This window comes from Coturnix japonica, chromosome 9 (genome assembly GCF_054131305.1).
Source record: "Coturnix japonica strain WE chromosome 9, WE-NBRP24, whole genome shotgun sequence".
Classification (NCBI taxonomy): domain Eukaryota; kingdom Metazoa; phylum Chordata; class Aves; order Galliformes; family Phasianidae; genus Coturnix; species Coturnix japonica.
Window position 1 is genome coordinate 25,701,307 of NC_140671.1, and position 26,270 is coordinate 25,727,576.

The 26,270-nt window shown below is 48.8% G+C and overlaps 1 protein-coding gene and 1 long non-coding RNA gene across 32 annotated transcripts in view; both read right to left on the bottom strand.

Annotated features, from left to right (window-relative positions):
• The window catches only part of EIF4G3 (eukaryotic translation initiation factor 4 gamma 3), an 86,943-nt gene that overhangs the window by 58,464 nt on the left and 2,209 nt on the right, over positions 1-26,270 (bottom strand). For 21 of the 31 annotated variants that reach the window (XR_014931779.1, XR_014931780.1, XM_085508827.1 and 18 more), the window contains exons 2-3: positions 10,530-10,605; positions 8,065-8,208 (exon numbers count right to left, since the gene is read on the bottom strand). Coding sequence is in view for 28 of the 31 variants with exons in the window: in XM_085508827.1 (XP_085364953.1) it covers positions 8,065-8,208; positions 10,530-10,605 (220 nt within the window). In the remaining 3 variants the exon portion in view is untranslated. The remainder of the gene's footprint in view (positions 1-8,064; positions 8,209-10,529; positions 10,606-26,270) is intronic. The other 10 variants (XM_085508823.1, XM_032448691.2, XM_085508821.1 and 7 more) reach the window with 1 other exon arrangement.
• On the bottom strand, positions 24,060-25,625 carry LOC146759876 (uncharacterized). Its single transcript, XR_014931787.1, has 4 exons — positions 25,488-25,625; positions 25,163-25,243; positions 24,469-24,561; positions 24,060-24,180 (listed from the first exon to the last, which is right to left on the bottom strand). It is a non-coding gene; the product is annotated as an uncharacterized LOC146759876 (long non-coding RNA).

Below are 26,270 nucleotides of genomic sequence, written 5' to 3' on the forward strand. Positions count from 1 at the left end.
ACCAGAACAAAATCACAGCAATCCGTCACTTGATTGTAAGTAGGCTGATTAAAAGTATTGCACGTATTCATCTGTCAGAAGGACTTTTCCTGTGCCAAGTATATAAACAGGTACACAAGGTAATTATAATCATATTCTGTCATGCTGGAAATGTGTGGCTTTTAAGCACCACGGCTGAAATGCTGAGCATGAGGTGAATAATGGAAAAGATGCTCCAGAAAGTCCCTAAATAAATTACCACAGAAGGGAAGGCTGGGAAACAAGTTTTGCTCTGCATATAAATCCTGGTTGAGAAGCATCTAGATGCTGGCACTGAGATCCACGAAGTTCAGCAGCTGCAGCACCCTGAGGGGAACAGAACGGATGGCTGCAGAGCTGCTCCACTTCCAAGGCACAGCAATTTGCTTTCCTGAAGCTTTCATCCTCATGGCTCTGTGTTTGAAATGTTGCTATCCATGGAGAGAAAGGCGATAATATTAGTGTTTATGTATTCCAGCAGCTTGCTGGGGGAAACCCTTCCCATGTTTTTTGTGCAGAGCTCCAGCTTCAGGCTGCCGACTGCGCAAAGCAAAAAGTAAAAATAAAACAAGAAATCATTGCTACCAACAAAACAAATGAAAAAAGTTATTCTTAGATCAGCTCCCGAGCTAGTTAGTAAACACTGCCTGCTGCGTAACATGACGCCCTCAGTACTGACTGTACTGGGAATAAACAGGCAAAGTACACACATCAGGTTCAGAAAGAGCTGAGTCACGCAGCTCTCTGCCTCCCGCAGCCAGTGACAATTTGTCTTGTTAGGAGCAAAACTCTCCCATCTCCAGGCAGAAAGGCGCTGCTCCTGAGCTCCCCGCCTTTGGCAGCCCGGTGAGACACAGTTCAGCTCTGTTACCACTCCCTGAGCCATCTTTTGACTCGCGGAAGGAGTTTGGATGGGTTTATATTTACTGAAGTTATGTAGCAGGAGGTCAAACGGTCTTGCAGTTCCAATATGTGCCCGTGACTCAGGAGCCTGCTGCTGTTTCCTTCTCTGTCACTGAACCCCAACCTGACCTTGGGTGAGAAAAACCTTTGGACTTCCAGTTACTCACCAGTAACAGCAGCAGTGGCTGTGCTCCTCGCTGGGGTGAGCTGGAGCTCAGCTGAATGCCAGCAAAATGCTTTCATCTCTTTGGAAGGAACATGACAGCAGAAGCAAAACATGTTACAGCTATACAAAGCGCATGGGGCCAAAGGTGGCTCTCAGCTATCCCTGAGCAAGCTCAAAGGCCCTTCTTACTGATCTGGAGGGTTACAACCCAGCCCACAACAAGCTAAGCCACCTCCAGGCCACTCCAGGTGGGCACAAAGTAACTCCAGATGGGCAAGTTCTCACACCAGCTCCCTGCCACAAAACCTAACTGCTCCAGGAGTGAGAAACAAGACAGCACAACATCACTGCATGCCCGCCTCCTTCTCCTGCCTGCCCTACTTCTAAGAGCCAGACTTGGTATCCCCTCCAGCTGCTGAACTGTTTTCCTGGAGGAAAACCACAAGAGGGACCGCAGGCCAGCTGTATGGAAGCAGCAGCACTCAAGGTTGCTCTTCAGCACAGAAAAGCCTCTTAGAAAGCTTTCCCCTGGGCCACCAGCCTGCATGGCAGCAGTTTGGCCTCAGCTGCAGGTGGAAATCCCTGTGGCAGCACAAACAATGGCATGGTTCACAAGCACAAATGGATGCCAGCAGAGACGTGGCTTGTAATCCTGAATCATCCTTCATTTGGTGAGTTGGTTCTAATCTGCCCTCCCACGGCAAAAACACTTTACTACCTGAATGACTGCAAGCGTGTAGTGCTGCTAATCAGCAGTTCCTCAGCATTTCAGCTCTCAGAATTAAGAGGATATCCATTTCAATCCCATCTCTCAATTTCTACCTACTGACTTCACCCATAGGTAGCCACAGTATTCCTCCAGACTGCTTCTCCTACAGAAGAGCACCTCGATTCCTCCCAACCTTCAGGTTCGGAACAGCCTCAGTTTTAGGCTAAGAAAGGTGTAAGCTGTCATGAACTTGAATGTCCCCAGAATAAGCTGTCCTGTCGTCGTCCCCTCACGCCAAGCCTGATAAACATGGGCCATTCCCGTCTACATACTCCCAGCTCCTATTTACAATGATACTTCACCTGCAGATAATCAAACACACCAACAGATTGTTCTGCTCGAACAGAGAGCCCCAGTCACAGCTCTGTTTTCAAATATGAAATTCTTCGGTATGCAGCACAATGAGAACCTCTCATTTTTATCAACTCATTTGCAAATGATGCATCACTTCAATCAGCTCATCCTCATCGTGGCATCCTGCCTTCAGGAGACCTCCCTGCATTGCGAAGTATTGGGAAGCAGCAAACTCAAACTTGAAAAGGATAAAAATATCCTGACCTGGGAGGAATTACTTCTTTCACAAGCGTGGCTCAACCTTTGTTATCTTTACTGCTCTGCAGCAATTTATCTCAGAGTATCTCATCTGTGTCATTACCATCCCCACTCAATTTTTAACGGCCTTTTTATGGCTTTGTATGATTTAGCATCACACTTTTAAGAGGGCCGATGCAGCAAGCTGAATGGGCAAAGCAGAGTCCCAGGCAGCAGGCACAGCACTGTAGGCATTGCTCCGACTTCAACACCAAAAATCACATTCCCACCGAGGGAAGAAGACGAAGAAAACAGTTTCCTGTCCCCTGCACAAAGGCTGTTTGTGCGGAGGGCACACAGACACAAGATACACGCTCTTTTCCTTCCTGCTTAAGACACTGTGGTTACTATTCCTGCAGAGATGTTACAAAGGAGAAGGGTGAAAGGGGAAATCGAGACAAAGTGTCCCTGTTGGACGTGCTGCCTCCTAGGAGCTCTGATTACCCTGTGTTTTTAACCACCGTGCACATTCCCATCGCAGTTCTTTGCTCAGCACCCGCATTGCTGAAGGCGGGCAGCCCTCAGCACCAGTGCTTCGAATGAAGGTAAACTCAACACATGGCTCTGGGAAGCAAAGGACAACCCCTGGGCTTTTTGCTTTAAGAAATCCAAATGATGAGGTATCCCAGCTGCTAACCTGATCCCGGCGCTGTGGTCACAGAGCGAGATGTTCATTCTGCAGCACTGGGGTACAAACATCCTGCCAGGCAGGGCAGCTCCTCACCGTGGCCATTACAGCCCACCCATACAGAACATCACCTGGACAAGTTCAAAACTATTGCTAAGGAAGGCATGAGGGCAGGGATAATGCCACAGCAGATGATCATCTTTTTACTAACATTTACTAACATCTGTAAGTAGCGGTGTGGAATGAGTTGACTTCTAACAGAAGCTGAAATGCCAGTCCCTGTCTGGAGCGCAGCACACAGGCTGGAACCTGGGGGTGGTCTGGTCATCACCACGATGTAATCAAGTGAACTCCTATTTTCCATAATGAAGGTACTCACAATACTTTGAGTTAGGGGGAGAAATTCCAGCACCTCTCCTGCTGGGAACAGACCTGGAACTCTCAGCAGAACCCACTACAACAACAAGCTTGTTTCTCCCAAGATTTATCTCGCTGCAAAGCTATTTTTGCCCTTTCTGTTTACAAATGCAGACTGTGTTAAGCTCTGACTTTTGTGCTAACTCCAGTGTTTATGAGCACACAGCGCCTTCTGCAACGCATTATGTTTGCTTGAGAACGACGTCTTCTTCCAGAGTGTGCAAGAAAACATCAACTAAATAGCATGGAACAGAAGGTGTTATTACAGAAGGATCACCACAGTAGAAATTATTAAACGTAAGAAAGTGGCAAATCGCTTCATGTTATTTTATGTTATCAAAAAATGTGTTTCAACAAGTGGGAGAGTCTGAAAAGCATTGCCGTAAAGCACAGTGCATGTGACTGATAACAGAAAGCACATATAAAACCTCCTGAGGAAAGGGAGCTGTGACTCTCCTAGGGAGAACCCTCCTGCTGGATGGCACTGGGTGAGCTCCACATTCAAACTTCTGTGTCCGCAGCAGGGAGACAGGCCAGGGTGACTCCAAGCCAGGGCAGCTTACACCTGACAGCAAGCAAGCTCAAGAAGGAGAAAAACACTGACCTTCACCTGCTGGCCAGCCAAGACCACAGCACTGAGCACTGCTCTGGCCCAAGGGGCAGCTCAGCACAGAGCTCATCCTGTGCAGGCCCAGTCTGTACTGCAGCCCTCACCGTGCACATGCAGGTGACCAAGTTGTAATGGGTTCTCCTCCTTCCTTATTAGAATAAGAAAAAAAGAAGAACAAGGCTGCTTTCAGTCCCTCCCAAGTGCCAACTCATTCATCCCCTCCTCATCAGGGCTTTGAAAAATTAACTGTTTCCAAGGCTAAATAATTATGGAAGTTAATGGCATCGACGTGCACTTGAAGCCATACTGCGCCTTTCCTGCTATGGATCCAGAGATCCACAAAAGCCTGCAGCTCTTCTTAGACACAGCCACATTCCCCAAATTCAAAGTCTAAGGAGGTAGAAGGCACAGAGATTCACCAACCCCACAGAGAGATGTTACACCAGCAAACATCTCCTGTGCTGTTAACCCCATCAAAACGCCCCTAATCCTATTACACAACACAGAGTTCGGCTGCCCTTCCAGCAGCCTTTCCACACAAAGGCCAGAAGAAGCTTACGCCTCTCCCAGGTTTATCAGCTATTAAATAACTCACCGTTCAGACCTCCACCTGCAGCCATCGACTCCTCACAAGCTCAGGAGCAGTGAGCTGCATTACAAACGAGTGTTACAATGAGCATGTTACAGGACGTGCTGCTGGCACCACCAGAGCACAGCTACACCAGTGCTCTTTATCCCTGCTATCTGCTATGGACAGACGACCTGTTACTTCATTAAAAGCATGTAATATCTGAAATGATGATGGGAGGGAAATACTGAATAAGCACCATGGTTATAACAGAACTGCAGCTCCCACAGGAAGAAGCCAAGATAATAAAGAAGGGGTGCGGGGATTGCCTGTAACATGCCACAGATGGCACACAGACACCGCCTGGCGCAGCCTCCCAGGCCGTGAGGTACCAAGGAATGTCTCAGTGCTGTTACAAATGCTAATTTCACGATGGTGACATTTTTGAGGACCAGAATGAGACCACAAAACTCTTTTCACTTAAGGCAAAGAACCAGATGGTAACAAGCTTCAGCTAGTACAATCTGTTTTGGATTTCAATCAGCCACCTAGAAGTCAAGGTCTCTGTATACTGGGATCCTAAGAATTCAGCTCTCAGCACTTTTGTTTTCTGTGAGTGTATCTTGACGTTGTTACAAACAGATAAGGCATTATTAAACACAGCTGTCAATGAGGACAGCAGCTTCAGAGGGAGCTTCTACTGGATGCCACAGGGTGCTCAGCAGTGCCAGCCCAGCAGAGCACTGATCTGCAGTGCACAGCGTTCTGGGAGCAAAACCTGAAGTTTTCATGATTACAGATGAAACTCCAGGCCATTTGTTACAAGAGTCACTGGCCGGTGTTGCACACCCTCATCCCAAACCAGAGGAATCCATCACTTCAAAACTAAAGCAGAGAAACAAAGAATCTTCTTTGGAACCTATTTCAGAACCATTCCCCCATTGTGTTCCTTCATGTCCCACACCAGAATCCACTACACTTGCTCCCCTGCTCCCTGGGATCCTTCACAGCACTCCTAGGCCTTGGGGAGGAAGACTGAGCATCCCCATCCTGACGCCCCAGATCTGCTCACTGCCTCCTGCCTGCAGGAGCCCCTCTTCCTCCTCTCAGCGCTCAGCAGACAGAGGGAAACGCTCTTCTGCTGTCTCCTTCCAAGTCCCATTCTGGCTGCTTTGGAAGATCTCTGCTTTATTGCTGTTCCCTTCACAAGGCACGGCTGCACAATATATTACCATAGCGCAGAGTCAGAGCAGGCTGCAGATTTACAACCCTTCAGCTGCTTTGCGTTAACAGCCCGTGTGAACGCCGCGCTGCACAGACTCACATCCAGCATGAGATCAGTGTGCTCCAGCAAGTACTACCCCACCATGCCCCATTCCCTACCTGAGCCCAGCAGAACTTGCTCTGGTTACCATGCTCAGGGAGAAACTTATCTACTGCCTTTTGCCAATTTCTCCTTATCTCAGCATGCTGAAAAAGTCTCAGATGAGTCCCAGTTGAGGACTCCTCACCTGCTGCACAGGGACAGCTGCACAGTGCAGAGAGGTGAGATGTCATGTCTGCTGTAGCATCACTGCAGCAACATGTGCTGTTTGCTCCCAAATGCAAGCAGAGCTCAGCACATTCCGGAGCAGTGTGACTTCAAGGCCCTGGAATTTGGGAAGCTGAGGGAAACAGAAGTGCTGGTCTTGCTGTGGGAGCAATTCTCAGTGCTGCCAAGCTCTTCCTGTCATGCTGCAGAACTAATTCTGAAGGGCAGCACAGTGCCAGAGGCAGGTCACTGCAGAAGTTGAACAGCAAGCCTCTCTCCTGTTTGGCTATGTTAAGTGGAAAAGGCAGAAGAGTAAGCAAAAGAGACACCGAGCAACAGCAGCACACAGCCATCTGTTTCTGTTCATTTAAATGGAGAAGGAAAGACAGCTACAGAAGTACAGCATCCATCTGCACCTGGCTCTTCTTCCCACAGCAGACACTAACCGCCCCGTATGCTGTTGCAGCCTGTGCCATCCCAGATGTGCTTTCCTAGGCCCAGCGACCTCTCTCAGCTCATCAGATATCTGCAGAGCTACAAAGCACCCAAGTTTTGCACAGGGAGAGACCCCTCTGCAGAGCGCTGGGCTGACAGCACTGGCACAGTCTGGAACCATACCAGTGATGTGTGTGCTGCGGCAAAATGGTTTCAGTTGTGACAAAATTTCCCCAAAAATGTGGTCTGCAAACAAAAGACTTCTACTCACCTCATTTCTTAACGCAAACACAAGATGGCATTTAGAGAAACCCAGAGGAGAAAAATGATAGATGCAATAAATAGGTAATGCTTCCACCCCACACCCTGCAAAGCCAGAAAATTGGTTATTGTGATGTAACACTGTGACTCAACATTTGACCACAGCTGAAGTGAGGTATAGGAGAGAACACTAACACTGCTATGGTTGAATCCTGAGCAGGATACGAGGTCGGGGTCCTGCTAGTAGCACCAAGGTGACACAAGCTGCCTGACCCTCATTTCCAAGAGAATAAAAGCCAGCAGAACAGGAAACGAGTGTTTTCCCGGTTTGCCAGAGCGCTGATCTGGCACACAGCCCGCTGTCTACGTATGCACTGACTCAACAGGAAAATATTAAGGGAAGAAAAAAGCCTTGATTAGGGTTTCCTTGTTAAGAAGCTGCCCAGAACGTCCTCTTTCTTCCCCTCTTATCTACCACAATTAGCTTCCCTCTGTTTACAGCTCTACCAGGAATGAGCTCTGTGATCCCTGACACAAGCCGGCCAGCATGCAGGGTTTGCTCTGCAGTCCTGCTGTGCCCTTCAGCTCAGCCTTCAAACCAGAGACTTCCTAACCAACAGCCATGCCCCGAAAGCACAAGAGACCGCCCAGCCTGCTGACTAACGCCCACAAGCTACTTGTGATCCTGAATAGATACTTCAGCCTCTGACTTCCCACTTCATGAAAGACGAACATTTGCACATTTTCAACCACAACCACAGGTTTCCAGTTTTCCCACCGAGCACCATCAGTCATGCATCACTGAGCTTTATCCAGAACTCACAACATCAAGGTGAAGTGTTCCTCGCATGACCTCGTTTGTTTTCACACATCTTGTGGTCTGAAAGGTCGGTTGGGGTTTAATGTTTCACCCAAACTGAAGACGCTGGCAGGAAGGACAGAATCTCACCTCCCCCAGTACAGTCATTACCAACAGCTCACAGCAGCACGCAGCTGTCTCCATCCCATCCCAGCGTGTCACCCAGCACAACAGCCAGATTGAGATGTCCTTCCATCAACTTGTACTGGCCACAGACAAGACATGTACATTGAATTTGAGCAGCAAAGCCAAGAACTACATGAGAGGAAAAGCGTGCGGTTGGGAATGTGCTGCTCCAGTGCTCTTACCTGTGAGAGCCCTGGGGACGATGCATGTCCCGGTGGCGTTGCAGCGATATTTGGGTGTCCCTTATTTATTTCATGTGCAGTGTAAGGGGATGGGGCAGGAGGACCCGGCTGTCTTGCTACTTGTGTTACCTGTGTGGAGATAAACTGTTAGTAAAACAGAACATTAGTAATCTGATCCGTAGAGATGCTGTCCTCTTCTTAAGAAAGCAGCTAGCAACACAGTATTGTTATCGTTATTATTTTTAGTGACACTCCATACAAGTCAATGCATACGGATAAGGAAAATGGGGAAGGACCAAAAACCAAGAGCACCAGCCAGAGCCACTGGGAAATGGGGAGGAATGCTGGGGCCGTGCTGTGCAGCACCCACCCATCTGGCTCCAGGCTGCGACCTTCCCAGCCTCCCATGACACTGTACCCAACCTCACTGATTCTGCATCACCAGAAAGGCAGGAGCAAAGCCCTGGCTCTTCACCTGCAGCTGAGCATTAGCGCCAAGTGGCAAGACAGCACAACAGCAGAAGTCACTGAGTTCAACTACACGCTTTCCAAAGTCATGCTGTTACATTCCAAATATTGATGCTTTCTTAAACATTACTTCCAACGCTGAAACAGCTGCACCAAAAACAAGAATGATAAGGTGCAATCTCCCAGGGCTTGGAAACAGCCCAGAACTGTTCACACCAGAGATTCACAGCACCCTGGTGGCTCCCCTTGAGGGGAGGTCAGGGTTGAGCCCCTCCAATATTGCACACAGCATATTTACAGATAAGCTGTAGTCAGGTTAGATATTTGCACGATAACAAGCTAAAAGGCAACAAGACCATGAGGGCACAACTTCTGTCCCGGGACGCTCGACCCACTGTGCCTGGGGTTTGGTTTGGTGTTTACCAGGGGACATTCCACAACACAAACTTGGGCTGAGGTTATTAAGGAAGCAGCCGTCCATAAATCCAGAGCTGAAATAATTCTCCTAAAAATAGATACAGCAAATTGCATACTAATTTGCTAAGTTGTCTGCATCTTTTGTTTTTCAGAAGCCTTAATCCCATGTTTTAAAGCAAATAACAGACAACATGTGAGGCAAACTCAGGCTGCAACTCTCTCTTTGAGTTTAAATCTTTTGCTTTCAGCAAGTTTTTGCACTATTCTTCCCCTTCTGAGTCCACAGCTTCAGGCACACAGCAACACCCAGGAAACCCTCAGATAAGACCACAAGGGCCGGGGCACACCACGAGCATCCCAGAGATGAAGCAAAAACTGACTTGGGCAGAACCTCTTTCCTCCCATAACCCAGCCTAACCACCGGACCAACACAGAGACCCCCAGGATGCCCACAGGGAGGAGTGGCCTCCAGAGCCCATCAGCCCGCAGCATCAGCTCATCCTCTGTAATCTCTTTTCTCCATGACTGCCTTCAGGATCCCTTTAAGCGCACCAAGGAGGGCTGGATGTGCTCATCCCACCACCAGGGACAACCTGCTGCCCAGGGCTTTTATCACAGGTGACAAGGACCTCACAGAAGGTGAGGTGTTTCCTAAAAGCACAGAGACATTTCCAGCCCTGCCTTCTGCTCCTGCACCACACCAAGGAGGGGTATTTTCTACACTGAAAATACATTTTAGCTCATTCTTTACTGTTACTTAAGACGTTTTACATCAATTTACATTTTTACAGTCGCCTTTTCCCCCCACAGGCAACTGCTCTATACCCTCACAAAGAACTGAAATAAAAAAGTGGGTTGAGGGGATCCCCTGGGCACAGAGGTGATGAGGGAAGGAAGAGCCCTTGTGCAGCAGCCTGAGTTCTTCTAGAATCAAAAACTCAGAGGGAACTCCCGGCAACCACAGCTTTTCTCCCTGTTTCCCAAATAATAAGGAGCTGCTAGGAAGAACCTTTTTGGCATTCCAAATATTTGCACTCTCCCACCAGAAAAGCAAAGCGGTGCTTTCCCAGGGCCCTGCTGATTTAACATAGCTTAGAAATAACACCGGGCTTCCCGCTATTGCTATGCAGGAAACAAAAGAAATGAATCAAAGGAAAATGGTGTCGTACATTGACAAACACCACTGTGCTTCAGAGCTGAGACTCCCCGATGACCCTGCTTTACCAACAAGCACGGGGCGGTGAACCAAAGCACCTACCCCAGGTTTTCATTGTGCCATCATAACATTTCTCTGCAGCTTCAAATAGAGCATTCAATGCAAAAACCCCAATCTCCTTGAGCTGCTCCTGTGATAGGATGTGCAGCACGAGGCAAGAGGGATGGAGTCAACCAACAGCGTGCAAGATGCCTTCATCTCACTGCCAACTCCATCTTAGGAAACCCACTGCTCTCTGCTGAATTAGCAGGAAAGGAAGGGATCCCAAAGCCTGGAGAGAGTGTCACTGCTTACCTACTTGCATGCAAGAAACCAGGCAATTCCAGTGCTGGGAAGCACCCAGCAGCACCACACAGATACTCACAGTGCTGTACACGGCGGAGACGGTCGGCGTGAAGATCCGCTCCTCCAGGGGCTGCTGCACGGGGCCGCGGGGGATCCTGTGGGCAGCACGTTAAGGAAAGCAGCACAGAGGGATGTGGGGGGCAGCACTGCTTCCTCCCCCCGCCTCACGTAGAGCCACAGCCACCATCACCCCATTTGCATTTGCTTCCCTATGGCAGTAAGTCCCCTCCTTGCCCACTCAACAAAGCTGCTGCCAACAGGTTTTAAGTCTCGGTGTGGAGACCACTGTAGTTCCCCTGAGTTGGAAAGGTACCCAGAATAAATAAAGGGGGAAAGGAATAAATGAATGAGCAATCTCTGCTCCAAAAGGGACCGTTCCCGAGTTTGGAAAAACTGTTTCATCCTCAAGCAGGTTAGGATTTATTTTCTTATTTTAGAACTTATATAAGCCATGGGAAAATAATCTTCTCTGAGCAGTTAACTCACTGCCTGCACCCAGGTCTGGGTGGGCTGCTCCCAGGGTGGGCTGCTTCCAGATCACTTCTGGAAACCAACGGTTCTCATCAGATTAAAAGGAAACCTCTAAGTCCTTCTGCTACAAGACTTGATCTGGGCACAAGACAGATGGAGACAGAAGTGCCTTAAGTTCCAGTAAGTCTTAATGAGATCCAAAGGCTGGAGTAAGTGCTTATTTCCTGTACCTGGCTTCTGGCAAATGCAGGCACTGGGTGGGCAGCACAGCACTACTGGGGCTCCAAAGGGATGGGATGGAATGGGCAGAGCAGTGCTCCCAGGGCTCCTACGGGATAGGATGGGATAGGCAGAGCTCTGATGGGATGAGCAGAGTGGTGCTTCTGGGGCTCTGATGGGATGGGATAGGCAGAGCAGTGCTCCAGGGGCTACAAGCAAGGTAGTTCAGTACAGCCTGCCTGCAGCACTCCTTGCTACCTGGGGAATTCAGCCCCCATTGCCACATGTCCATGTTGCCATGCCATACGACAACAAATGCACAGCACTTACAGCCAGAAGGAATTTCTTGCTGAAATCTCCCTCTTGTACAACACAAGTGAGCCCTCTGCCAGCCCCAGGGTTAAACAACCCCACTGTATGGCCCTGCTTGTACCACAAATGTGCATTAAATAAATGAAAATACGAGACAAAGCCATCAGGTGAGTGTACAGAGCCTGGAACCACAGCAAACCCAAACCTTCAGCACCACCTGCAGCTTTCTGGTGCACGGAATGGAAGGGCCCCTCAGCCGGGTGGTGCTGGGCAGCATGAGCAGTCCATGGCTGAGGGGAACTTGAACTACCAGGCTGCCTACAGCAGCACATCTCTACAGCCCTACTGCTGCAAGCAAATGCAAACCATGCTCTGAGATTCACCACCTGCTGTAATTACTTATAGCCAGAAGGATCTTCAAGCAAATGCTATTATTAAGCTTGTTTCAACATTTTACTGCTTGATAGAAAGACCCTCACTGCAATATGTGGAGTCAATGCTCACAACCGTATTGCTGTTTGTCAGGACCTATAAAATTTAAGTGGATCAACAAAGTGTTTGTATAAACTGGCCTCTTAATCCATCCCCTTATTCTGTGTATTAAATGGTAAAACCAAATTTTCTTTAAGTTTTCAGTTATGGGCTATTTTACACGTGTAACGATCACCCCAATCAGCCCATTCCACCAAACCCCTCTTCCAGCATCCTGCTCTGTGCTATACTGCCCTTCAGCCTCACCATCAGCCAAGGGAATGGGGTGGGAGGAAGAGTACAGCAGAACCCATCTTTGTTGTGAATGAGAATTGTTTCCAGCATTTCATTCATTCCCCAATGCTTCCAAATAATAATCAGCAATACTAGGGGCAGCAGCTGTAGGCAGACGTACTGGTTACACCTGCAGACAAGCACCTAATTATCTGGAGCTCATTACTTTCAGGCTCAGTTTTGTATCTCTAAATTAAGGAGAACTGGAGATGGCTCAGCAGCACGTAAATCACCCACAGCCCTCACCTCACCGAGCCCTGAGCAGGAAGAGCTGTAAGCATGGGCACCACAGCCATGCAAATGCAGCAGAACCCAATGCACCATGCACCCAACACAGCGCAGGGAGATCTGCTTGTGCTACTCAGCCTGTCTCTGTCAACCCAGATGCCAAAGGAAATCATTTCTTTGGCCTGGACAGGGTGCTTCAGGTGGAAGAAGCTCTTTGTAAGGACAGAGCTGGCTCCAGCACAGCCCCAAGCTCTGTCCCACCGCAGCTCACACTGAAGCATCTCCAAAAAGGAAGTTATCAAAGCAAAGACTGAACAGGGCTACAGCCAGATAGGGATCCAGCTGTAAGCACCACAGATGCCCCCTGCATTACAGCTGTGCCCTGTAACAGGCCAGCAAGGAGAACGGGGGGCTGTAGCACAGCTCTTGCCCATCTATGGACAACTGTTCAGCAGCCAGCTTGCTTGAAAATGTTTGTTCACTGGCCCATCTTCCTCCATCAAACAGCAGCTGCTGCTTTTTCTTAAATTCACATTTTATTCTTACAATACACAGGCTCTTTCAAGAGATGGAAAAGTCAATAGACTTCATCAGCTCCCTTCAGCTGGCAAGCTGCAGCATCACAGAGAACACGTCAAGGGTTGCAGCCTTAAAATTCCATTTCATCTCAGCAGCAACGTTTATGATCTGTGGAGCCATAGTACTACACCTGTACAGGTTGGCTCATGGCTCATGTACAACCTGTACAGGTTGGCTCATGGCTACAAACACAGAGGCAACACCCTCACCTTTCCAGCACTGCCCCAGCAATATCCGGCCTGAAGGACAAGTAGTTCTGTTCTAAGCATTAAGTGCCCTGGGAAAGGAGTCTATAGGCACCCACGTGAGCGCTGGGGAGTGACAGATCACAGGTAGGAGCAGCTCGAGTGCTGAGGAACAAGCACAGCCCTCATCCTGGTCCGTGCAGGCAGAGCAGTTACAGGAATGCGATACCACTGGAGCACAGGGCTCTAACTTACATGCAAGGCACAATTTTAATGGATAGGACTAACAAAAGGCAGCAGTCAAAGGAAAATAAAATAATAGCGAGGAACCTTCTCAAAGTCATCACACCTGCCATGCCCACAGGGATGGGGTGTCACTGGTGAAGTCCTCACACCACCTCATCCCTGCAGAGATGAGCCAGGAGATAATTACAGTCACTAAGAAGCCACCCTCCTTGTGAAACTCCTCTGATGTATGGCACTGGGAGCCCTTCACCTCAGCAGCTCCCAAACACCTGCGGTGGAGGGGTGCACACAGCTCCTCAAGCGTTGGAAGATGGCTCTGCAGCCATGCCAGCACCCTTCACTCACAAAGCCGGCGCTGCTTAGGTGCATGAAGTTATCTGGCATAGCTTGAGAAAGAATCATTTAGCAGCAGCCTGTGAAAATTTGCTGTATTCTGTTCTAAATTTATGCAAGATACAGTGTGTTATGGATGCTGGGCCCAGGCCTTCATTAGGCAGGAAGGCCCTGAGAGTCTGGAAGCAGCCCTGTGCTGCTCAGCAGAGTGCAGCCCACCTGGTGCGGGCAGGGAGTGTTTCCAGGGGCCCATCCAGCACAGAGCAAGAAGCCCTACCAGTCATCCACAGGGGTATCTGCTGAATGGGGAAGCACTGAAGCCTCTTGCACTCAGGAGCAGTAAAAGCCTCCCCAGGCTTCCACCACATTTAAGTGTGAGCAAGTTTTCAAGGACTCCCAAAGCACGGCACACAGCTCTCACATCCCATCCCTGCAGGGAGCTCTTGCTCCATAACCTTCCCTAATGCCATATGATGAGTGCTCCAGTGAGGAGCACAGCCAGAACCTCCCCCCCACACATCCCAACTGAGACCCACACTGTCAGAATGCAAAGCAATACAACCAAACACCCCGCTGCCTTGAACCTGGGCCAACCTCACAACAATCCAAAGTGCTTCAGTTCATCTTTTGTTTCAAAAATTAACTTGTACGGACCTGTAAGTCAGAATTCCGCCAAATGAAAGATTCTACAGGAGCCCGAGCTGAGCCTCTCACTGCTCTTCACGTGCAGGGGTCGACTGATCCCCTGGAGGAGTCAAAGTAACTTCACTTTTAATCTATGGTGGGCTCACTTCCCCTTCATATCACTTCTTATTAACCTTCACTGCATGGTAATGACAACCACCAGCTCTGCTGAAGGGGAAACCCAAGTGGAAATCCCCAGCGGGATCTGCAGACCTGAGCTCTGATTCATTTCCCCGCACCTGCCACAGCCTGCAGCACTCAGCGTGGCCCTATCAAAGGCCTTTGCTGGTGGTTACCCAGACATTAGGGTGACTTGCATCAAAATACTTAGAGATGCCTCTTCTGAGGACAACACACGGCAGCCCTGGCAGCCAAGAGGAAAAAGAAACATTGAGGCTGCAGAGCGACAATGTCCGCATCCCAACCTGTAACCTCTGCTCAGTGTTACTGTGAGCCATTCAGCCAACCAGGGAGACAGCCTGCTTTCCACTCAACTGTTTTAATTTTGCATTATTTTACCTTGTAAATACCTGAGTGAAACACACACTGATGATCAGCTCTTGTAAGTCTTTACCCCTACCAGGTATGCCATAACCTCGCTGGAGAAAGAGAGGCTCTTACAGTCAGTTGAAGTTAAAAATAATAACCACATTTTTTCCTTCCAATGCATTCAACCCCTCTGCTGTGCATATCAGAGCTGTCCCTGTGCTCACAGCAGTCCCAGCACTAGGTTACACAAGGGTTGCTGGTGATGATCTCAGCAGGGCTAAGGTCTCACCTGCAGCTGCAGTAACACCCTCAAAACAGGGACAGCTGAGCTGCACTTTCTTTGGGAAGATGTGGATAGATGGCTGTGGAGGAACGTAAGAAGTGGACATTCGTGATATTCATCAAGAGAGAAAGCAATCTGGGGTTCTGGCACCTGGAAAAGCTTTTCAAATGCAATGGTTATTTGGCAAAGGAGTGACAGAACCTCCTGAATCTCATCTCTGAAGCTTGAATTTTGGTGTGGGGCTGCGCCAAACCATCCACGTCCCCACACAAAGCACCTACTTCCAAGAAGGCTCCCATGTTCAAACAAGTCCCAGAGAGGCTGTGGATGCACCACATTTAAGGCCGCACTGGATGGGGCCCTGGGCAATTTGGTCAAGTACTTCATCTAGTGCCTGACAGCCCTACATGTGGCAGAGCCCAGGAACCTGATGATCCTTGAGGATCCAACCCAAGTCATTCTATGATACTACCAAAAAAAAAGTAAGCAGATCTCAAGAGGACAGACACTTGAGATGGGAGAGTCTGCACGAAAAGCAGTACTAAGACACCTAGCGTGAGGACGTATAACAGCAAGCAAATCCATATTTATTTCCAGTGCATCTCCCACACTTTGTACTCCAGTAGCCATTGTTAACATCAAAGGTACAAAAAGAGCAGCAATGAAAGGGGCACCCAAGGTCAAAACACTGGCCAAGGCTCTTCAGCCCAAGACTCTGATTACAGGAACCTTCCATTGAGGCCCACAGGAGCTGCACAACGTGAACAGGGATCTCACAGCAAGGGGCACAGAGGGTCAGGATAACACATACCAATAAAAACCCTCTGCCACTGCATTTAGTTGGCTGAAGATGCAAGGAAAAACACCCTCTTATTATCAGTTGGGAAAATTCGGCACCAAATTAACTAGAAGTGGTAAGGACAGCTTTAGTGCTGTCTCACAGACACGTTCCATACCCCTAAGCACAGTGAAGACCCCACGGCCTTCAGATTTATTTCCCCTCAATCTGTGAGGGCCTGAATTCATTCGCCTTCCAGACACTGGGCAAGGCCCATCTCTTCATACAGGAAACTGGGAGGAATTCAGATGGTGCTTTATTTAACATTCAGACTCCCCCTATAGCGCTACACTGCCACACAGTGAGATCACCCCAGGCATTTACTTACAAAAGCTGAAAAAAAATAACAAAAGAACAACTGAAAAACCAGAACCAGTCCCTATGACAAGAAAAACAGAACTAAAGACAACATTTAGCAGGGCAGGAGGGGCGTTCACAGTGTGCAGCTGAGCACTCGTAAGGCTGGCCCTGACTACAAGAACTCCTTTGGAATAATTAAGGAAATAGCAGATTTTTATTATATACATATATATATATTTTTATTATTATTATTATTATTATTATTATTATTTGGGGGGGGGGGCACAGGGCTAAGGAAACCTTCCAAGCAATGATCTACATCTGCAATAATGCTGGGAGCTTCCTCCCAGGAGCGATGGCATCCACCACATCTCCACCTTCTACTGTGCAAAGTGCTTCCAAATCTGTTCTATCCCATTTAACAGAATGGTGCCATGAGATATTGGCCTCACTCACACGACCCTTTAAAAGGTGCAGAAATACAGTCACACTTATCGCTCCGAGCACCACAATTTATGCTCTCATTGAGTGGAAGACAACACAGCTTTTCATTCCATTAAACAGCAGCTTAGAGTGCTGAAAATCCACCTAATTTGGGGAAAAAAGGAGGTGTGCTGAGAAGCTCCAAAGTACATGATAGTATATGGTAGTATGGGCACCACGACAGCGCTGAGGGCAGGAGTTCATTGCCACCACCATCCCCATCACCACTCGGTTTGTCTCCAAGCCCCAGCAATGGGCTGCAGTGGAGAAGAGACAACCTTAACATCATCCACCTCCCTCTTGGATGCATTCATCTTTATTTCTGCGTGCCTGCTCTGCATCAGCCCTTCAATCAGCTGCTTCCTAACGTTTGATTTCCAGGAATTAATTCCCACATTGATGTTTTAGAATGATTAGAAAGCACCTTCCAGCAGCTTTCAGATTTACTAGCACAGAAACAGAGAAGTAGCCTGGTTTTCACTCATCTCGACCTGCTGGTAGGAAGGAGCACACACACGCATCCTCCACTTGCAAAACAAAGCCACACGTTCCATCCACTTGGGAAGACACTGAATGAATTTACAACTCATGAACAATGCTCTCCATGCACCTCACAGCCAATTAGCAGAGCCAGCTGTGCCAGGAAGGGCCTTCCTCTTCCGCTTCCCAATGCCAGACCAGAACTAACCAGGAGAACGTGGAGACAGACCCAGCAGCAGAGGGAGGCCAGTGAGCAGCCCCACAGCTCTCACCCACATCCTGCTCCATGGGGATCTGCCCGCAGCACGCACCGCTCTCTGCTCCCTCTCAGCTCTCTGCAACTTTTCCTGCAAACTGAGCAAACAAAATGAATGCAGAAATATCATCGCAGCTCCTGAAATGTATTAACAATGAGAGTGAGGGCTGCTGAAAGAGAAAGCGGGGACTGAAAGTATTAACAAAAGCCCACAGCACACTGGCTGTGGCTAAAGCTAGGGCCTGAAAGACTTCTTTGTTACCCGGTCAATGCAAGCCTATTCAGCGGCCCAATATATAGCAGAAAGAAAGTGAGGGTGGGAGGAAGAAGGGTACTGTCTCTTCAGGGGACGACTCCTCAGCTGCCAGGCTGCGAGGGGAGCGGGGTGCTCCAACACAGCCAGCTCTGAGCAGCACAGCACCACCCGCTCACCAGCAGGGCTGCAGGAGCTGGATGTGGGTCCTGGCACACAGTGCAGCCCATCGTGCACCCTCTGCTGCTCAGGGAGATGCAGGAGCAAAGCAGTGCACGCTGCCTGGCAAACCCTGTCTTTCTGCACCAACTGATGCTGCACTGAAGCACACACTTCGCTTCTAGGGACTCCACAGTTATTTTTGGAGTTGGCCAACAGGCAAGAAATTTCTCTATAAAAACAAGCAAATTAATTTCACTGCCTTTAAGGCAAGGGCTTAACTGCAATCGCAGCAATAACTTCTGGGAGAGCAGCTTGTAAAGATGAAACTTTTTTTTCTCTGTGCCACGGCTGAGCTAAAAGGGAGCAAAACTCCACGGTTACCCTGGTTTTAATTAACTTTGATTGATAGCCCATTACGTGAGCACGCACAAAGCCGCAGTTTGCACAGGATGCCGCTTCCTTTCAGGTTGTTTTATACTAAAAGGACTCCCGTTCTCAACTGCTACGATAAAGATCTTTTTGGAAGCGCCGATCTGTTGGAGCGCTGCGAAGCAGGGAGGGCCTCATTAAGGGCAGCCTGGTGTTGGACATCCCCGTGCTCCGGGCACAAACCCTCCTTTGTTTCTTTGCAGGTGGAGAGGGCCGTAATGTGGGGAAGAGGAACTTAAATAAAAAGCTTCTGAAGCAAAACCTCTCGTGCTGCACACGGTACCTGCGGCTGCTCAGAGCGGGGTTTTCCAGCTCTAACATCACCTCTTCATTTTGCCTTTTTGAACGTCTGCTACACACTCAGCTCCAGCAGCAACTTCAATTGAACCCCTTCACTGCAAAGCTGTACTGCTGCCACCACAGACACACGAGCTCCAGGAAGGTCCGCGTGGCAGCACGCTCTGCCTTCAGGTGAATCTCAATGTGTTTGTCCCACTTGTTTTAGCTTCATACAACCCAGAAATACCAGCTGAGGCCAACACACGTTTTGAGCTGCAGTAACAAAATGCCAGTGTTCAGATATCAAACGGGATGAGGACAGAGGCTGCGGGGCAGCGTTCTCTGTACAGCACAGACAGGACAGCAGGGACAAACACTGTGAGCGGAGTAAGCCCCTTCAAAGCATGGTCAGGAATGGCTTCCTGCCTTTACACCCCATGTTTTTACTGAACTGTGAACCAAGGGGCACAGAGCTTTTAACCACCTAATTCGTCCTGATTCGGTCACGTTTTGCAGCTGCCTGAGCCCACTGAGATGGGAAGTTCTGCTGTCCCACCCAAGGTGGCACAGACACCGTGCACACAGCCCTCCCCAGGAGGGGAACAAGATCTCACCCCTATTCCAACTGATGGTTAAAGAACTCTTCGATTCAGAGCACCACATGGTTAACTCCACACAAGCTTCAGCTGCCTTCTGCCCCAAGGAGATCTGAATGTTCCTAAGGGGAAGTTGATATTACCACTACACAAGTGATGTTACCAAGGAGCATCTGCCAGGCACATGTGCTGCCCTTTGCTATTTGTGGGGCAACCACTCCTGGGTTGGTGCAAGGACCATTTTGCTGCACTTCCCATATTCTTAAAGGCAATTTCCCAAGTCCAGGCTCTCTGCAGGCTCAGGGCACTTCAGCAAAGCAAGCCCAACTCCAGCAGGGTGGACTCACCGAGCTCCCATAGAGCCATGCCACAGCCACTGCAGGGCTGGAGCAGCTCTGAGCTGTCACAGGGCAGTCAGCTCAGTCCACTCCAGAGTGACAGCACAGATAACCCGGGGAGCAACACGCCTGGAAGTTCATGAGATCCCAGGAGCAACAGTTAGTTGTAACTCCATGATTCAAATCTTGATTAAATCTAGCACTGAGGATATTTCTTAATCAACATACCTCAAGTGACTACTTGAAGGCTAATCCCTCAAAGCCTTCATTCAGGGCAGAGAAGATTCTTCTGTAGCTTTAACACACCAAGGAACAGGTAGAACATGAAAACGATTATCCACCAAGCTTGTTCTTTCCAGAAACACTTGGCAAAGCACTGCATCTTTTTTTTTTTTTTTTTTTTTGGTCTGTTTCATATAAACACAATGTAAAATGAAGTTGCAACAGTCTCAAAATGCCCTTGGGCATCTAAAAACGAACCAGGCTGGGAGGCAAGAAACCACCACCCGGCACGAGGCATTTCTCAGCTTGGTGCAGCAAGAGAAGGTCCTCTGCATCCTGCTAACGGCATTTACTTTTGCAATTGGCTACAACAGAAGGAAAAAAGAAAAATAAATCAATAAATACACTGCCTGGAAGAGAGAGCTATCTTAGCATTGCTTTCCTCTCCAAGGCCCTTCTAGACCAGCCTCTGGCTACCAAGTGTTTGGTAACCGCTCAGCTGTATTTAGGGATGGGCTGAGCAGGGAGATGGCATGATGTCCCCCAGGACAGCACTACCACCGCAGCCAGCAACAACAGGTTGGGATTGTTCACTCCATGTTTTGCCTTTTTTTTTTTTTTTTTTTTTTCCTTCTTCAGAACAGTTACTTAATGCACACTGAGTTACTTCTATACTGAGTTCTTCCTGCAGACACACAGTTAGCTGAGAACACTGGAGTTCAAGCAGAGAAAGCAGAGGGCCAGGTGAGAGCCAGGCGAGAAGCACAGAGCAGCAGGCCCTGCTCATCCCAAAGCAAAGCAGGGCAGGGACTGGGGCACTAAGGGCAATACCAAGCTTGATCGAAAGATACGACATTGTGCTTTTCCAGTGGGAGATTATTAGATACCCCAGAAGGAAACAAAACCAAAAGCCCCACCACCTCAGTTTCAGCCCACCAGCTCACAGCCCACCACAACCTTCAGTGCTGCTATATCTGCCTTCCCAGCACAAAACTCACCAAGTGAAGCCATCCATCTCCAGCTCCCCTCCAGTATAGCAATGACCTGCATCTGGGGCACGTCGTTACAAGATAAGAAGGGAAAGGAAGCTTCCAAGCCAGACTCCAGCACTGCAGCAATGCTCAGTGATTTTCACCTCCAAGCCCAGATTTCATTTTTACCCTCCTAGACATTTCATTCACACAGAACTGCTCCCAGCCCACCCACTGCCCTCCTCGTGCCATACAAACGCAGATCAGCTGCTCCAGCTGCCAAGGCCACCACACAGACACACCTCTCTGCTCTACAGGGACAGCCATCGGGACTCACCAGCCTCATGGTGTGCCCCACTCACCAGGCTGTGCTTCCTACCACATCTCTAATACTTCACACTGCAACTTCACATGAAAACATAACACCCTGCTGGTCAGTCTGTCAGGAACCATCACGGTGACAGCAGTGTTGTCACCCAGACTGACTGTCCTCCCAAGAACTTGTGAGAAGGAACGTGCACTTCAGCTCCCAGTTTCCTAATACCTCGCCATTCCCCTTCAGAATCTTTATTTCCAGCTGGACAGGAGGTCCAGGCCTCTGTGATCCAATGCTCTGAACATCCACTTCTTCACACACGAAGATGTATGGACATGATATGCCACCCCATGGAAGGAAGCTCAGGACCCATCCATACCTTCTGCCTGCTCAGACCTCTCTGCATGCAGGAGACATCAAGACAAACACTCAGGTGCAGGGAGGAAAGGAAGAAAATGGTTTGCTTCCATCTGGTAGCACTGAGCTTTGTGTTGGATGCTTCAGAACAGGAGGGGACCGAAGCAAACACCCCAGGCTGCCTGTGGTGCAGAGCAGAGAGGAGCCAGGCAGCCACACATCGCTCCTCCCTCCAGCAGCAAGCTCTAAAGGCATCCCAGCACCTCCCAGAAGCTCCAGCACGCAGCAGCCCTGGCACTGCTTCTCCCACCCCACAGCTGCAGATGTTCAGAGGTCCCACACCCCAATGGCAGACCCTGGAGCTGTGGTATGAGCAGGACAGTTATATGACACATCACTCCATCAAACCACACTTCTGCTTCTCCCTGTGCAATGCAGGAACATTTGTGACCTACCCCCATCAAGCATGACAGATCTCTGATGTCCTCTATTCATCAAGAAAAGCACATCAAGCTAAGAATGGAGCTAGATCTTAAGGAAGAGCAGCCCAAGCTCCTCCTCTCAGGAAGCACTTCAGCCTTCTCCTGGAAGCAGAGCTCAGCAGGCTGCCCCAAGCTGCTCCCAAGTGACCTCGGGGCATTTTGGCTCAGCCATGACAATGCCAGCTCCATTGCAGAGACAAAGAGCCATCCCTGCTTTCAGCACATCCCAGCACAGAGGGAGGCAGCCCTACGCTGTCAGCAGAGCTCTGTATTCTTCCATAGGAGCTCCCCAGGCTGACTAACACCCATCTCCAATGACCCACAGCCCAGTAATAGAAGCTCCTGCACCTCTCCTCACCAGAACCCTCATTAAGACACACACACTTCACTAGAAAGCTTTTGCTGACTATTCCCCCTACCGACATTCAATAAGACATTCTGGACAGAGGTCTCCACCATAAAATTCACATGTTTTTAGTCTGCCAGGATCAGAATTTGGTGACGGCACAATTAATTCATTTCTTTATTGATCTTAACATCAGCCTGAGTTGATAAAGCACACTTTGGCTTCAGCAAAGAGATGGGGATAGTGCCAACTGGCAGCAGCAATCGTTTCTGATAGGCCTGCAGCACCAGGTGCCACTGCCCTGCAGCACAGCTGGATCCAGGACAGGAATCCTGCACAGCCAAACTGAGCGTGCAAACTCAGAACTAAACACTTAGAAATGAAGCAGTTCAGTTGTGCACTGGACGTGGAGCAGCTGAAGCTCACAGAGCACCCCACAGGATTCCCCTTGGCGATATCTGCGTATCGACAAAACCTGCATCTTTTTTCTTTGCAAAAGGAGACATAAAAGCACTTGGAAATCTACCTTTAAAACACTTCCACTGAAGGAAACACGCAGCCTGAGTTGAAGCCAGGTTGACAGGCGAATTATTTGCATTTTACAGCTCCAGAATCCAAAACACAGAGCTCAGAATAAAGCATTTGAAGACAGACCATTCAGTAACTGGTACTTGTATCTGTGTCAGCACTGGGAAGGAGAGATGCCACAAACTGAAGCTCACCATACATGTGACTTCCCTCAGTTTTCCTTTCCATTAAGAGGCCAAAACAAGCCCAGAAAAACACCATTCTCAAGAAACAGCAACTTCTCTGACTTCATAATAATGAGTAAAGGAGAGCAATCTTTTTCAGGCTGCTATTAGCACAGCCGTAGCACAAGTTCTAATAGATTCTCAAAAGCCACCAGGAGCGCAGGCATTTAAATCAAGCTCCTGGTAATTCAGTAACTCACACATGGTCACTCTCGGGTGTAAATCAAAGCGAAACAAAAACAAATAGGGAATCATTATTTGGCAACCTGAGAGAGAACCAGCGCAACTTGTAGCAGCTTCCACCCCGCAAAGGCTTTACAGCCCAGGAATATTTGCATTATTTCAGTTGTTCAGCTGTGTGAGCTCTTCTTGCTGCTCTTCGACACTTCCCCAATGGTTTCAAAGGACGCTCCTGGCACCGGGCAAGGATCAAAGATGTGTTCCTCTGTCGAGACGTGCAGTTTAGAAGTCACTTTGCTTTTCCTCAGGCTTGTTTAGAGCTCTAGAAATACATCAACTCCCACCCAGATAAAGGACACAAAGAGACATTACAACCAACAGCAGACACGCATTACTTTCGTGGTGGGGTTGACTTAGATCTGGTATAACCTAGGGAAGCCTTGGGGCCTTGCTCTGTGTAGGAAAGCAGCCCATTTCTGGCCATCTCAGATGACTGAAGAGCAAAGCGGACATAAAAACAACTTTTAACAATAGAGAACATGTAATTTTCCTTTCACGAAATAAAAAAGCGCTGCCCCATTAACCCAGTTACGTGCCTGGCAGCAATTTGACTCAAGTCCCATCAGCAACAGTGTGCCATCACCTGCTATGAGGAGAGAGCATGCTCCAGGACACCTCCCCGAGTCACAAAACACAGCACAGGGATAACACGTACCTGAGAACATCACTGGCCTAAACGCTCCTTCTGTTCTCCTCCCTTTCATCCTTTACTTTATTTGACTTTATTTTTTAAGAACGCATCCTGTTTTCTCCTCCCAGCTGCCCCACATCATTTCCTACTTGGGAGGCAAAACCAAGTCCACAGCCCAGAAAGGAAAACTGTGCCTACAAGAAGCTCTTGGAAGTACCTCCAAGTGCAAACATGGAACACTGAGAAGTCACACCAGCTTTCAGAATGGGAAAATAAGCTCCTGAGCTTGCCCAGAGCACGGCACCTCAAGCCCTGCAGCAAACACCCTCCTGCTCATTCACACCAGAAAAGCCTGTGCAATTACAAGCAGACATCCAGTCACAGATGCAGCTTCCCACTAAAGAAATGCCTGTAAAGCAGCGATACTACCCACCTCTAATTCCTCGGAGTGAAAATTCCAGCAACTCTAATCATATTAGAGGATTTACGCACAACTAAACTTGACAGTTGACTAGCCCTGAAAATGCTGGATTAGGGAGAAAAAGAAAATATAGGTTATCTCTAAAAAGAGGCCTTCGCTGCTAACTCTTCCCATGAAACAAAACCAGAGCAAATGCACCAGCTCCACACAGCCCAGCACGAGCTGCTGACATGAAAGAGCCTTTCAGGCCCAACACAGCAACAAAGCCCGCACATGCAGATGGGCATCCTGCGTCCCAATGCTGAGCAGGGCACTTTGTTCTTCTAGTTCTCCCACCACTCCCCAGTCAACTTCTTACCACGTTCTGAAATGGGTACAACAAAATAGATACACCTGTGAGTAAAGCAACCTCGTCCTGCAGACTTCTGCCATAGAACACAGGCCGGCACAGCTCCAGACATGAGAAGAAAACAAGCTGTTGCAAATCCCATTTTTGGAAGAATGGCTTTCTCTAAGACATTGCACCACAAAATCTTATAAAGCCAGTAAAGTGACACATCTGCGCTATAACATGATCAGCTTTTGTCGTTAAATAAATTAAAGCTATTTCTGCTTGAAAGGACTCTGAGATATGCCAAGGCTGGGGAATATCAGCATGGGAGACAGCCGAGGTCTAAAAGCACTCAATATTTGGCTATATACTCACGCCCTGTGCCTGCTCCTCCTCTGCAGAGCAGTTCCTCCACTTGTTGTGCTTTCAGAGGATGCTCTCCTACTGCAAACCCTCCTAAGAATGAAGATGGGTTGATGGTTGGACTACAGGTTGATGATTGGACTACATGATTTTAACGGTCTTTTCCAATCTTAACGATTCCACAGCCTTCAAGGCTTCACATATATTTAAAACAGAAACATTTCACAGGCAACACAGCTGGCCCTTGTGCCCCTTTGCTCAGCCAAGGAGGCTCATACTGCCAATAGGAATTGAGGAATTACCTCCGAGCTCACCCCAGTCCTCCCTTCCTACCCACCTCTCTCCTTTTACAACCAGTTCTTCAAACACCTTTATCCCAAAGCTCCAGTTAGATCATGAACAACATCCCATCCCCATCCTGTGTTCACATGGCTCTCCTCCACTTCTGCACACGTATCCTGACAGAGCTACTGCTGGAAGGGCCTGAGCGCAGCCAGCCAGGGCACCTTGTAGGAACAGAAACACACATCAAGTTAGCCAAGAACACCTGCAAAACCAGAGCTTCTATGCACAGAAAGGTACTGCAAACACACAAATGCCAACCCTTCCTTTCTGCTCCTCAGAAATGGAATCAAAGGACAGAGACAGACTTTTAAGCAACAGTCCTGAGTATGGCACATACTGATCTATTTGCCCTCTGTAGCACAGGTCTGGACTGGGAAGACACTGGTGACCTAATTATATTGATCCGCCATATTTATTCACAGCACGAGGACTTTTTGAAGAGCAAACGGTTACAACACACACAAAAGTACCTTCGGAAGTGCGTAAGTGGGTGCATGGAGGGAAGGGAAGAAGCGCTGTGCATTGAACACAAAGCAACTTGCAAACATGAAGGGCTGCAGGGAGCAGGCAGCCCGCAGTGCACCTCCTTGGTGCCAGGCTTTATGGAGGAAGCCTTGCTGCACAACAACCTGCTCCTCAGGGACAGCCTGACAGCCAAGCAAAAATGGGCAGATCTAAGGTGATGTTTGATAAAAGCATTCCCAAAGCATCACTTCACAGCAATACAGACCCACCCCATCCATCCCATACAGGACCAGGGCGGCACACAAAGCAA